Raw genomic sequence first — 15344 nt, forward strand, 5'->3', positions numbered from 1 at the left:
ATAAGGAAGTAACATTCCTCCGAGTTCTTATTGATAAGGAAGTAACATACCTCCGAGTTCTTATTGATAAGGAAGTAACATACCTCCGAGTTCTTATTGATAAGGAAGTAACATACCTCCGAGTTCTTATTGATAAGGAAGTAACATACCTCCGAGTTCTTATTGATAAGGAAGTAACATACCTCCGAGTTCTTATTGATAAGGAAGTAACATACCTCCGAGTTCTTATTGATAAGGAAGTAACATACCTCCGAGTTCTTATTGATAAGGAAGTAACATACCTCCGAGTTCTTATTGATAAGGAAGTAACATACCTCCGAGTTCTTATTGATAAGGAAGTAACATACCTCCGAGTTCTTATTGATAAGGAAGTAACATACCTCCGAGTTCTTATTGATAAGGAAGTAACATACCTCCGAGTTCTTATTGATAAGGAAGTAACATACCTCCGAGTTCTTATTGATAAGGAAGTAACATACCTCCGAGTTCTTATTGATAAGGAAGTAACATTCCTCTGAGTTCTTATTGATAAGGAAGTAACATTCCTCCGAGTTCTTATTGATAAGGAAGTAACATACCTCCGAGTTCTTATTGATAATGAAGTAACATACCTCCGAGTTCTTATTGATAAGGAAGTAACATTCCTCTGAGTTCTTATTGATAAGGAAGTAACATTCCTCCGAGTTCTTATTGATAAGGAAGTAACATACCTCCGAGTTCTTATTGATAATGAAGTAACATACCTCCGAGTTCTTATTGATAAGGAAGTAACATTCCTCCGAGTTCTTATTGATAAGGAAGTAACATACGTCCGAGTTCTTATTGATAAGGAAGTAGTTCTTAGTCAGCTTGAGTTCTTAGTCAAGGAAAGCCATTTTGTCAAATTCTCGATTGCAAGGTCAAATATACTTTGTCATCTTCTTCTTTATAAGAGAAAATTAACCTCTGTTATATTCTTTAAGGTAAGGGAAATAAATCTCTGTCACATTCATTTTGGTAATTTCAGGAGAAACATTAATTGTTCATCACGAAAAAATAGAAATTATCAAATTCTTTTTTATATGCTTGCAGCCATCTAACTCTGCTGGCAGAGAGGTGTTTCCCTGGCATCAGACAGTCCTAGAACGGCGAGATTTTATGACGAAAGACCTGTACATTACCCATCCCATAATGTACACCATCCTCTTCCATTTTGAGTCAAAGTAATTGTCCAATTTCCTTCATTTAACATAATTAATCTGTAATATCAGTTGAGTTTGAATTCAGCACAACAGAGAACCACTTTTCGAGTTGTTTACAAGAGTGTTCAGGAGAACAGCAAGGTTTAAGTGTCGGTAGAGGCTGAAGTATTGAGCTAGGAAAGATTGTCCTAATTCAACCTAGATCCAGTTAATCAACATCTACTGTATATCTAGGCTTTTATATAGGAAATAACAGAAAACAAAATTGAATGTATATTACTGTATCCACTGTTATTTGCTCCCCTGCCCTTACAAGCATCCCTTCCCATATTAGAGCTTTTAAATTATTAAAATATTATAAGCACCCCTTTTCCTGAACATATTCTCAATGGTATTGTCCAGTAGTGTACGCTCCCTTCAGAGCTGCTGCAGCCTATATGGTTGGTTATCTTACACCCCTTCAACCTGTTTTTCAATGGGTGCTACTTACAACTAATGTGATAATTCTGATTCTGATAAGATAAGACAATCTAATATGAGAATATGAAAAAGAGGAAATTCATACTTTGTTGTATGTAAATGTATTTGTGGATGTGGTAAATTGTGACATTAAATTGGATTGTCTCCCCTGCACAGATATGGCCAGTTCAGACTGATTGATCTGCCAGGACTCCGGCAGATAATGCCTATTACAATGGAAACATTTTTAAAGCATGTACAGAACTCGAGTCAGGCAGGGTCCGAGATGTTACGTAAAGTGTGGCTACAGGAATGCTGTGATCTGGTGGACAGTCGTCGGGACGAGGTTGAGAGATGGATGCCTCACGATGATCCAGTACGTAGATTTTTACGATGAGAAACTGTGGCTCCTCCTCGAGATAACTCTTATAAATATGCAGATGACTCAACTTTTGTGAATATTGATAAAGTTGATATGCACTGTACTTTTAACGTTTTTTTGTAAACACATATATTGCAGTAATGTTTTTATTTTATGTTTCCCTTAGTTTATTTGCATTAAGAGAGAGATCATAGGAAAGCAGATAAATACTATATATGTATAGTTAATAATTGTTTACACCTGTCAAATGATGTTCACGAAGGGTGTGCTATCGATATCTAAAGTAGTTTTCAACAGATTAATTTCAAACGTTATAGGAAGGTTTATTGTCATAATACCTCGGACAAGTTTGATAACCCTAATTATCGGACCGTAATTTACGGAGTTGTGGCCCTTTATTCAATTGCCAAACTAGTGTCCACTTGATATTTCGAGTTTTTTTCAACGTATTGACTAACTTAATAGGAAGGTTCATTATCATGATAGCTTAATTTATGGAGTTATGGCCCTTTATGTACAACCATACAGACAATTGGTCATTTAATGTGTGACGGGCAAATTATGTTCCGCTTTTACGATTACCTTGTTGTGGATAGAAATGTTTGCATTGGATTTTATTTGCAAGGTTTTCATTAGAATTTAACCCTTTTCAAGGTCACAAGGGTCAAACAGCTTGTTGTGGAAAAGGACTAACTTAAATAAATAATTTTGACGTAAGTTGGAGATCAAAGGTCAAAGATGTCCTATGTTTAATGTTTAGCAACTTTTATAGGACTGAAGTGTAGAATCATTATATTTGGCCTGTAGCTTGCTATCAAGTTTCAAAAAAATGACCTTGACCCACTTTCAAGTGCACAAGTGTCATATATATTGAAAACTTAAATAAATAGTTCTATAGAGTTGTGAAGTTTATCGTATACATTGTAGCTTGCTAGGGTGAAGGGTTTATGTATTTTGTTCAATCGCATGACCTTGAACAGCTGTCAAATATGTTTCAAACATTTATTCTTCATTCACTGATTTGGTCAAATGAATTACCTAGGCATACTTTCAAGGTCATGGGGGTTAAAAATATTTAAAGGGAAAAAAAAGGGAAACATAAAAACCGAGTGATAAATAAAAAAAATCTTAGGTGGCTTGTTTTACGTTAACACTGGACTAGTTTTACAGAGTTTGAGGATGAACATATGATTTTACCTGTAAAAAACAGTAAAGTAATAACTATGTGTATTTACAGAAACTACGGATGGTGAAGATGGAACACTTCTTTGCATGTGTTTCTTCTCTGATGTCGAATTTGCTTAGGAGCTGTGTGAAAAAGTCTATCCTTGACCTTGTTGAACTTGTGGAGGAGTATTACGAAGGCAACAAGTACAAGGGTGTGTACAACATCATGGAAGGCCTCGCCCTGCCGCTGAAAATGCACCCCGTCAAGTTCTTTATGGTAAGGAAAATGCACTCATCCAATTCTTCACAGTAAGGGTTAAGATATTCTTGCACCTCAGACAGGGATATCTCATGATGGCTCTTGTGCATTTTTCTAGAAAGGCTCTGAATAATGGAAATATGATCAGGGAAACTAGAGCGTGTGAAGGCGACATGATGTTTTATTGCCTTGTCATGTGACCAGTATTATCCAATCAGACATACTGTTATAAAGATAAGGTATAATAATCTGTCATGTTGATTTATGTCAAACCACTTGATAATGACAGGAAGAAGACGAGCCCAAGGCTAGTCTGAAGTTCAAACCTCCGATCCCCGACATCTGTGACTTTTTCTGTCTCATCATCGACCTAATGGTGACCTCTGTCCAGAACCTTCCCTGTATCAATGGCCTGCTATTCCAGACGTACGAGGATGCTGAAGCTCAAACCATCTCCACTGTTTTAATTGAGGAGGAGCTAGTTGCGACTTCAAAGGAGAGGATCCGAACAGTTATCAAGGCCAATGAGTTCGGACCGACAAGGTGGGCTTTAAAAAAATTATCGCTTCTCTTACTAACATAGTCTGTCTGTTCTTCATTCGGGTCTGAATAAAAATTTACAAGACAAGATATTAATGAAATCTTGATCAACACTCTGTTTGAATTAATATGTAAATACCATTATTGACATAAGTGCACCAGGTGCCAGTAAACGATGAGTGGCCACGTTTAGCTATTTTTAGCCCCCCATCATCTGATGGTGGGCTATTCAAATCACCCTACGTCCGTGGTCCGTCGTCCGTCCGTTGTCCGTCGTCCGTCATCCGTCGTCCGTCCGTAAACAATTCTTGTTATCGGTATTTCTCAAGAAGTACCTGAGATCTTTCTCAAATTTTATATGCAGGTTCCCCTTGGTCCTAAGCTGTGCAGGGCAACTTTTGAGACTGATCTGATAAACAACATGGCCGACAGGCAGCCATCTTGGATTTTGATAGTGAAAGTTTGTTATCGCTATTTCTCAAGAAGTACTAAAGGGATCTTTCTCAAATTTTATATGTAGGTTCCACTTGGTCCTTAGCTGTGCAGGGCAACTTTTGAGACTGATCGGATAAACAACATGGCCGACAGGCAGCCATCTTGGATTTTGATAGTGAAAGTGTTATCGCTATTTCTCGGGAAGTATCAGAGGGATCTTTCTCAAATTTTATATGTAGGTTCCCCTTGGTCCTTAGCTGTGCAGGGCAACTTTTGAGACTGATCGGATAAACAACATGGCCGACAGGCAGCCATCTTGGATTTTGATAGTGAAAGTTTGTTATCGCTATTTCTCAGGAAGTACGGGAGGGATCTTTCTCAAATTTTAAATGTAGGTTCCCCTTGATCCCTCGTTGTGTATGTTATATTTTGAGACTGATCATAAAAACAAAATGGATTAAAAGAAGAACTAAACAGATCTTTCTCATATTGCAATGATCGATTCTATTTCTTTCACATTAAGTACTGTACTAGTAAATATGTGAAATGACAAACTCACTTTGAAGGTTGGCTTTCATACACATCAGTATTAAGTTTAGATCAAAAGTTACCTCAAGGTGCATTTACTGTTAACATGACTCGATCAAACAGATTAGAGGAAAGAAGAGAAAAGATCGAACTAACAAAGAACTAATGAAGATGGTACAAAGGTGGGCGCCAAGATCCCTCTGGGATCTCTTGTTTCTAATTCCCAAATTAAATTCCCCATTTATAAAATTAGTTTATCATTCAGAAGGATTGATTTCATCACTGTATCAACAGGTAATGTTCAAAGGCAGCTTTGATAATAAATTGGTGTACAGTATCATTTAATTAGTGGTGAAAGCCCTCCGACTACGAACCAACCTACTTCCATTTAAAAAACATTTAAATCTGGAATAGAAAAAATCCGGGAGTTTCTGACAATCATTTGAGTTATACATTTTGTAGTCTTAAAATTCCCGGAAGTTTCTCTTTTATGGAACCAAAAAGACAATATGTATCTTTTGTAATAAAAGTGATTTATAGTAAGTTTGAATTGTTACGGTACATTACAGCTACAAGGCAGTGTACCAACCCTACAAGCACCTGCTCTCTGTGGAAATGGTTCAGAAAATACAGAAGTTTGTAAGCCGAGAGCGACCCCTCAGAGAATATGTCAAAGAGATTGAGGTCTTGAAGAAGATGGCCTCGGAGATTGGATCCCTTCCTGTGTTCATACCTATGCATTTCTTCTTACTGGACTGTAACCACATCAATAAGGTGAGAATTATGGATTCCTCTGGGTCTTAAAATATCACTCAATCCTGTTAGATTCATTTCTTATTTAAAATGTTATTTTTTATTTTCCTTAAAACCACTTGAAATGTTATTAATAAATTATTTTGATCCTGTCCAGAGATACTTTAACTCATTCACCCCTAAAGACACATTTGAACTCTTCCAATTCAAAGGAGGTTGGAATAGTTCATTTTGAATTTCGGTGGTGAATGAGTTAATTATACATGCAATCCAAGCTGAAAACAAAAAATATCAAACTTGCCAATCCTTTGAAAAATTCCATGGGGGATGTTCCACATGCTCAAAATTAAAAACATAAATCAAAATGTGTGTAGAATTTACCTAAGAGGAAAAATCAACACTTTGAAATTGCATATTTTGAGTTGTTTGCAGATGAAATAATTATAGATCTTATAATATAGAAATAGTTAGCTAATTCACGATCGAGAGTCTCCTTCCAAACTAGGGAAAGTTGGTAAGTATGAAAAGTGATTCAAATAAAGCATTCGTTTTTTTGCCCATCAGTGTACAGTATGTGTGTGATATTATTTCAGTGGCTGATTGACCGCGCCCGTCACCTGATAGAGATTCTGGTGACCAATATCATGGACACGAGTCACAAGTTTAACCGCGGCATCTGTAAACAGTATGACACGATCGTAAAAAGTGTGGCCAAGCACGCGGAGAACACTGAACAACTTGTCAAGCTCAAGAACTACGTTGACAGTCTCAAGTGTGGAGAGCTCCTGGAGCTCAAGGTCAGTTTTTGTCATGTTGTGTAAGATTTTTTTCTTAAGGTTATATATGCTACCTTAACTTTTTCATCCCTGAAGACACATTTTAACTCTTCCAGTTCAAAGGATGGAAAAGTTCATTATGAAATTTCAGGGGTGAATGAGTTAAGTTAAAGAACACCACTGCACCAGTTATTACTGAGAAGAAAACTTCTTCTTCAGAGCATTATTTTTGACTTTGAGTATTCTCCCATATACAGTACTTTTCACTTAATATCACCTCACTTAATGTCACTTTTCGGTTATTATCACATTTTCTTATTGCACTTTTTTCTACTATATAATCTATGTAATTCAATTATGTTATTGTCACTTGTTTTGATGTGAATTCAACTTAAAATGATTTTATTTTGGCCACTGTCACATAAAAATCATAAGCAAATGATAGTAAGAAGGCATGTTTTATGCCCCCCGGGATCTGGTGTCACACCTGGATGCATTATGTAAACAACATCACCTATATTTAAGATGAAGCAACATTATTACTTTCTTTTTGGCTAAGACTTGCTTCGTATGACAAATTCTTTGTAATTAAAATAAAAAAGTTACTTGTTTTTATTGGCAACATATTCCATTGATGAAGTAAATAAAGAAGGGAAAATTTTGTGTTTCAGGACAAACAGGAGGTAGCCGCTGGAAACCTGATGTTTCTATTAGAGTACACCTATCTCCCAAAGGATGACATCATCCTCAACAATAGCACCTTCTCCTGGGCCGACCGCATCGTCCCCATCATCACCAACACGTAAGTCAAAAGGTCAAGGTTATACACCAACAGTAACAAAATATCCTTGTTACATTTTGGCAGGCCAGTTAGGTTGCAAGGCATTTGTAGATAAAATTATTATATCTGTACCAACTAATAAAGCTGAGTTGATTTCAAGGGTCAAGGTTTTATAGTGTGGGTCATACTGAATACTGGGAAACTTTCGCACTGACAGATTTTCGCTCTTCGATGGTAAAATCCATTTTTGCCCAATTTTAAATTTGCCCTACACATTTAATTACTATTGTTAATATATTGTTTACAAATGTTTTCTGTAATGATACATTTGCCCTCATCAGGGAGGGCGAAAAAGGCGAAGATTAAACTCCACGGAAAATTTCCCATTATACTGTAGTCTTCTATTGGTCAAGGTTATCTTGTGTGTTACATCAATGCATTTTGGTATCATGTTCACTCGGGTCTTAAAATTTAAAGGCATTGTACAAAATCACACATCTGTAGGTAGATTTTGACATACAAATGGATTTTTTTTTTATTAATTTGGTAAAATAAGCCTCGTCATCATGTTAATATTTATTTACAGTGAAAACAAACTCCAACGTGAACACGACATTTATTGTCAGAAGTTACGAGACAAAAAGAAAAATTTCCAGAACCAGCTTGATGAGACTGCCAAGCAGGTGGCGAGTTTTGCTCACCGAGACCGAATGGCGGAGGCGGAGAACTACGTGCAGGACCTGCGTGATATAGAACAGCGACTGGATGGATTCCTGGAGGAGGTTAGCAGAGGAGCTCGTAGAAATCAGTCCTGAAACATAGATCTTTTCTTAGGTTGAGATAAATCCAGGGAAAAAATCTCAATAAATGTGATGTTGTGTTTCATTTAATGTACACACTTTCCTCCGATACATGGATCACACCACTGTTGTGCTATGTTTTTGTAAATTCACAAAATTATCGATAAATGAGCTTTTACTGCAAGCTCATCATCTCAAACTGTTCTTTGTAACTTCTTGCAGGGATAGATAGCTAGATATGCTCCTGATCATTTTGCATTTATTCAAAATTCTACATTGAAATCTACCCCACATAAATATCAGGACTTTTATTTATTACAGCATGCATTGATATTATAAAGTGATAATATTTGGCAACCTCAAACCTTTTAAGATATATATTTAACTTATAATTGAGTAAATTGTCGTGCCAAAAAATGATCTCCTTGTTTTTAAGTTGGTTGTTGTTTGTTTATACTGTTGTAAAGCACTGACGAACATTTTCACACTGTCTAACATGTGACTGGAATATATTGTCCTTCCTCTAATTTTCCTACGATTGATGTTCGCCTGCTCTCCGAAAACAAAATACAAAATCGTGAGAAATGAAAATCTTGGTTTTCATCAGCTTTGTATTTTATGTTCGGGCAGAAAGCGAAGATTAACCGCGAGGAACAGCTGCTAGAACTGGAGACTGTGACACCATACAACCAGATCCAGGACATCATGTTGGCCCGCGAGCCATACGAGAAGCTCTGGAACACTGCCGTCACCTTCCACAAGGAACACGATAAGTGGATGAATGGGCCTCTCCTTGAGGTCAACGCTGAGGTCGTAGAGGAAGAGGTATGTGGTCTTCTTTTGTCATTAGAAGTAGGAAAATGAAAAGTATTTATATTTGATCACAAATTACTTTTTTTCTTCTATATTGCATCATATTAAGTAAAAGGCAGTAAATGTTTTGTTTTTTCACCTGAATGTGTGTTTCGTATCGTATTCATTGTCATTATTATGTTGTAAAATCATTGTCATGCTTCATGACACCGAAGTGAAATTCGGGATTCTGAAAGCCATATTACAACTGATATCGTACTTTATAAATAGAATTTTGACTGCACATGCTAACACTTATTGTCAATAGGTACAAACACTGTGGAGAACTGCCTACAAACTCACCAAGCAGTTTGCTCACCCAGATTTCAAGGGACCGATGAGGGCATCGATCTCTATCAAATCAAAACTTGAAAAGTTTAAAATCAACATGCCGCTGATCAATGCCCTCTGTAATCCTGGTATCAAGAAACGTCACTGGGACATGATGAATGAGAAGGTACTGCACAAAGTTTGGAAATTAGTATTCACATTTCATATTTCATTATATGAACAAAATTACTTCAAGATAGTTTTAATGTTAGAAACATCAGAAATATGAAATATTACAAAAAAATATATAAAAATTAATAGAAATTGCGACTTACAGTGTATAATTCGTTTTTTTAGATTATCTAAATTGCACAACAAGTACCTCAATCATTAAAAGTCTGATATTCTGATATTTATAGTTTTATAAATATTTTTTACCTTATTTACGATGTAAAAAACATACTTTACACCTATGTGGTATAATGTACTATTTGTATCTAGGTTGGGTTTAACATGGCACCGTCGGAGGAAACGCCCCTCATTGAGGTCCTACAGATGGAGCTGGATAAATACCTTGATGTTCTAATGGAAATCAGCTCTCAGGCCAGCAAAGAGTTTGCCCTCGAAAAGGTACACCTCATTTGGATAAAAACATCAGGGTTTTCTGTTCTGAAAAAATGAAATGTTGATATGATCAGTTAAGTTAACAATAATAAAACAAGTGGAACATTTTCTAAAACCTCTATCATATTCACAAACATATACCAGAACATAACATAAGCATGAAATTTCAAGAAGTTTGTACAGGAGATAATCTTTGGCAGATTTCATTGTTTGTGTAGATCAATCAAATCCAATCTACATTACCGGTATATCTAAATCATAAGTATGTCCCACTATAATACACCCTTTTGCAGGCTCTGACCAAGATGAAGGATGATTGGGAGAATATGCATTTCGGCTTTGTCCCGTACAAAGATACGGGAATCAACATTCTTTCTGCACCAGACGAAATACAGGTTCTCCTTGACGATCACATCGTCAAGACAACAACCATGAAAGGATCCCCATTCATAGGTCCGTTTGAGACACAGATCAATGAATGGGACATCCTCCTTGTAAGTGGCTTTGTTATAAAGTATCAAATAGCAGCTATTGGCAATAGTGATTGATAAAAAGTATTTTATTCAGAACCAAATTTGATAGTGTGCTGTAAAATATTGTGAAATCAGATATTTTTGTAGGACCCAAAATTCATGGTTTCCTGATAAAACACCATTTCGTTAGTGTATGATTTCATGGTTTCCTGATAAAACACCATTTCGTGAGTGTATGATTTCATGGTTTCCTGATAAAACACCATTTCGTTAGTGTATGAATTCATGGATTACAAGTACCCACTCAAAAGGAGAATTGATTTATATCAAACTACGTGGACCCACAAATTTGTGAACGAAGATTACCACGAAATCGACCAAATTAAAAAAACCATGACAATGAGTGAATTCCCAGTAATTGTTACAAAGCAGGCGATGGATGGGTTCAATATCACGCTCTGTAATTCTTGGTTAATGTCCTTGTCTGTGTTTTCCTGAAGTTCGTTATGTTTATTTTATTACAGCATCGTATGAAAGACATCCTAGACTCTTGGCTGAAGGTACAATCTGCCTGGTTGTACCTAGAGCCAATCTTTGGTTCACAGGACATAAGGAACCAGATCCCGGTAGAGGGCAAACTTTTTGAGGAGGTAGATGGACACTGGTAAGTCAGGGAGATCATATATATATAGTTATACCCCCATTTATTTCAGGGGGAGAAGTTAAGAATACATAGTATTCACTTTGTAACCCCGCCACATATTTAATTTATATTTACATCATATTATGTTAACATCAGGTTCATCACCAGATTATATATTAGTGGTCATCTTTCAAGGTTGTAGGATCAAAGGTCACACTTGACCACATTTGAGTTCCTGATCCAGGGATAGGCTTATACAACTGTATCTCTGTAAGCCCAAACTCCCATTGTTTTTATGTGTCATGGATTCCATTTTCAAAGGGAAAGTCTTAGATTTAGTTATAAATCTTTGACAGAAATGGTTGCTAAGAGCATGTTATCAACCTGAATGAGTGTTACATGATATGAATACTTAAATAGAGTATTGTGTAATGGTTATGTGTAACTGGAGTTATCATCTACAGGAAAAGTATCATGGAGCATGCCGTACAGAACACCAAAGCCCTCGTGGTGTGCTCACAAGATCAGATGCTGGAAAACTTACAGAAGTCTGAGGTACGTTTACATCATTACAAAGTGGAGACATTTTATTGGAAACAAAGATGTTACTGTGCATTTTGAACATGAAATATTCATATAATATAATATAATATAAACAGATAATAGGATAAATTTGAAATATAAACAAGTCTTAAAGGTAGGGTAAGGAAAGTGCTACCAATATTCATAATACATCTGTCAACATATGGAAAAGAGGTTGGATGTTTGAAGTCAAAAATTCAATTCCTTGCTTTAATGAAAAAGGAACTTAAGTTCAAAGATACAAGTTTAAATGTCATGATAACATTTTTTTTCTATCTTCCCTTTGATTTTAGGCTATGTTAGATGATATCCAGAGGGGACTGAATGATTACTTGGAAAAGAAGAGACTGTTCTTCCCAAGGTCAGTAAATTTTACATCACACAGAACTCTATATAATACATGATCTACTCATCTTACCAAACCGACAAGGACTATAATAATGATTACAGTGAGTTTACTGTAACAAGGTGATGATGTATGGCATGTAAGATGGTGTCATAAATGGCTATATAATATTTGTTTAAATGAATGACCTTGAATAACTTTAAAGGTCACAGGAGTCAAATTTGTAAAAACGTTTAAATCAACTCTTGTCAATAACCAAGAGGCCTAGGGTGGTGATATTTGGCTGGTAGCATATATATAATAAGACGAAAGGAAATGAAGTTTGTTCAAAGATATGAAATTTACTTACTTTCAGGGTCACAGGGATAAACGAATTTAATGAATCACCTGGACCAACTTTGAAGGTCATATTAGTTAAAATCTGTAATGATAATTATTATACCGATAGTTAAATGAATTTGACCTTGGCCCGCTTAGAAAGTCACAGATGGTGAGTAATACAAGGCTATCGAGCCACGTGTTTAATAAAAGTATCTGATATGCATTACAAAATATTATTTTGAAAATATTCTCTTGTTAAAGAAAGAATATAAACAGACAGAAGCAAACAGTTACGGTAACCACTAACCATACCATACTTCCGTTGCTTTTCGTAGGTTTTTCTTCCTGTCCAATGATGAACTATTGGAGATTCTGTCCGAGACCAAAGATCCCCTGAGGGTACAGCCTCATCTAAAGAAGTGCTTTGAGGGCATCGCCCAGCTCAGCTTCGATCCCAACAAGGTCATCACTGCCATGGAATCTGCAGAGAAAGAGATTGTGACATTTTCAAAGACCATCATCCCTGCCGATGCTTGTGGCCTTGTGGAGCGATGGCTGTTACAGGTTAGTGATATAGACGTGCTAGACATGGTACATTATATGGGGTAGTCAGGTCAGCTGTCCATATAGAGTAGACATTTTCCACACAGCTTTTCACACGAGCAAACTATTTTCCTTTAGATTGATGGAAATTGAATTATTAAGAACAGTTGGAAATATCAGAAATAAAATGTTAATAATAGTTATGTATTGTGTTGCTTCTCGTCCTAAATATTTACTGGAGTTGAAAACATGTTAACTCCGTCAACACCAAAAAGTGATACCTTTTTAAGTCAAGACTGATGAGATTCCATTGTTACAGGTGTATTGAATATTGATGATGCTAATTGATTGATTGAATATTGATTGATGAAGTCATATAGACATTGTATTTAGGTATTTGCTGAAATAGCTAAATTTATCAGGTATAGTTATGTTGATAAAGTTCATATCTTTGATATCTACATTACAATTTAAATGTCTGGTATTGAAATGTGATGGTGCTTGGCTGCAGGTTGAGGAAGTGATGAAGCTCAGTCTTAGGGAGGTATGCATCAAGGCTGTGAAAGCATACCCAAATAACCCGCGGCGCGAGTGGGTACTACAGTGGCCCGGACAGGTAGTACTGGCCGCCAGTCAGATCCACTGGACCTCAGAAGTCACACAGGTAAATATATTCTATACAGGTAAAAACAAGTTACACAGGTAAATAGATGTCATACAGGTAAAAACTAAGGTTACACAGGTAAAAAGATGTCATACAGGTAATTACAAGATATACAGGTAAAAAGTTGTCATACTAGAGTTCATAAAGATGAAGAGAAGCCATACAAGTAATTAAAGATAGAGGTCATACAGGTAAATACAGATGTCCTTTGGGTAAATACAGAGGTCATACAGGTTAATACAGAGGTCACACAGGTAATTACAGAGGTCAGGCAGGAAAATATGGAGGTCCCACTGGTAAATAGAGAGATCATACAGGTAAATAAAGAGATCATACAGGTAAATACAAGAGTCACACAGGTAAATACGGAAGTCACACATGCAAATACAAAGGTCATACAGGTAAATACAGAGGTCATCCTGGAAAATACAGAGGTCATACAGGTAAATATAGAGGTCATACAAGTAAATATAGAGGTCACACATGTACAGACAGAGGTCATAAAGGCAAATACAGAGGTCATACAGGTAAATATAGAGGTCATACAAGTAAATATAGAGGTCACACATGTACATACAGAGGTCATAAAGGCAAATACAGAGGTCATACAGGTAAATACAGAGGTCATACAGGTAAATACAGTAGTCACACAGGTAAATATAGAGGTCATACAGGTAAATATAGAGGTCATACAGGTAAATATAGAGGTCACACAGGTACATACAGAGGTCATAAAGGCAAATACGGAGGTCATACAGGCAAATACAAAGGTTATACTGGTAAATACAGAGGTCATACAGGTAAATACAGTAGTCACACAGGTAAATACAGAGGTCACACAGCCAAATAGAAAGGTCATGCAGGCAAATGCATTGGCGTTCTGTTATTGTATTCAACTTAATTAGCCTGTATTTATTAAATTTTGCAACAAGAGTGCCCATAAAGAACCAGTTACTACTTTGTTCTCCGTTACCATAGTTGACTGTAACGGTGCCCCATCCCGAGTGAAAAAAGATTGACCGAAAGTTGGGACACAAACATTCAGCATAACCTCTGACATCTTGGATAATTAAATAATTGACAAATATTTGAGAAAAATTCTGATTTGTTTGCAGGCTATCAACAGTAACTACCTTGGGCCATACCTGGCTAAAAGTAATAAACAGATAGACGAGGTGGTACAGATGGTACGAGGCTCCTTAACAAAGATGGCCAGGATCACACTGGAGGCTCTCATCGTCATAGATGTACACGGTCAGTAGGCAACTGTGTTCACTAGACAATCGTTGTATAGCTCCTAAACTCAGGTGTCCAAATCCCTGTTCACTGGGGAATATTTTCATTAACAAAGTAATTCATAATTCTGTACATGAAATTGTTTATTACAAGTACCCGCTCAAACGAAGAATTGTTTTATGTCAAAATTGAAATTACTTCATTGACCTATGAATTCTTGGATGAAGATTACCAACAAAATTTAAAAAAACCCACGAAAATTAGTGATTTCACAACAACAAAAAGTTGAGCTATTCGTATTCATGAAACCATTCTCATGCTCAAACTCCGATTCTGTGCTCAAGCCCAATTTCTTGTTCTGGTGATAAATTTAAACTTAATATTTGGTTAATGATTTGGAAGAATTTTGGAGAGACTTCAAGCCCGAATACCATTTCAAATGTTACAAATAACCTATTTTAACGTTTCTCATGACTTGTGCAAGTTACAAGGAAATTGGGTTGAGCACAGAGTCCATGCTTGAGCATGAGAATGGTTTCATGATTACGGGCCCAGAATTGGCCTGCTGTATCCCACTGCGTGTCTAAAGAGCCAACTCATGTAGGGCACCCCGCAGAGTTTGGGTTTTTCTTCCTCGTCATCTGCTAAGGGGACATGGAAGAAACCCTAATTGATCTCCTGCCCTCATTGCTTCACCCAAGATCTTAATCTTTTCTTTCCAAATTTCTC

General features: G+C 36.4%; 1 protein-coding gene across 5 annotated transcripts in view; it reads left to right on the forward strand.

Annotated features, from left to right (window-relative positions):
• LOC110461245 (dynein heavy chain 3, axonemal-like) overlaps positions 1-15344 on the forward strand; it is a 165415-nt gene that overhangs the window by 70481 nt on the left and 79590 nt on the right. For all 5 annotated transcript variants that reach the window (XM_021514644.1, XM_021514645.1, XM_021514646.1 and 2 more), the window contains exons 10-27: positions 1072-1202; positions 1818-2016; positions 3260-3466; positions 3738-3991; positions 5521-5725; positions 6298-6501; positions 7152-7282; positions 7848-8043; positions 8692-8886; positions 9182-9370; positions 9685-9813; positions 10101-10301; positions 10805-10944; positions 11388-11478; positions 11799-11866; positions 12508-12736; positions 13227-13379; positions 14495-14633. In XM_021514644.1, the coding sequence (XP_021370319.1) occupies positions 1072-1202; positions 1818-2016; positions 3260-3466; positions 3738-3991; positions 5521-5725; positions 6298-6501; positions 7152-7282; positions 7848-8043; positions 8692-8886; positions 9182-9370; positions 9685-9813; positions 10101-10301; positions 10805-10944; positions 11388-11478; positions 11799-11866; positions 12508-12736; positions 13227-13379; positions 14495-14633 (3061 nt within the window). The remainder of the gene's footprint in view (positions 1-1071; positions 1203-1817; positions 2017-3259; positions 3467-3737; positions 3992-5520; positions 5726-6297; positions 6502-7151; positions 7283-7847; positions 8044-8691; positions 8887-9181; positions 9371-9684; positions 9814-10100; positions 10302-10804; positions 10945-11387; positions 11479-11798; positions 11867-12507; positions 12737-13226; positions 13380-14494; positions 14634-15344) is intronic.

This window comes from Mizuhopecten yessoensis, unplaced genomic scaffold (assembly GCF_002113885.1).
Source record: "Mizuhopecten yessoensis strain PY_sf001 unplaced genomic scaffold, ASM211388v2 scaffold10591, whole genome shotgun sequence".
In the NCBI taxonomy this organism is placed as follows: Eukaryota; Metazoa; Mollusca; class Bivalvia; order Pectinida; family Pectinidae; genus Mizuhopecten; species Mizuhopecten yessoensis.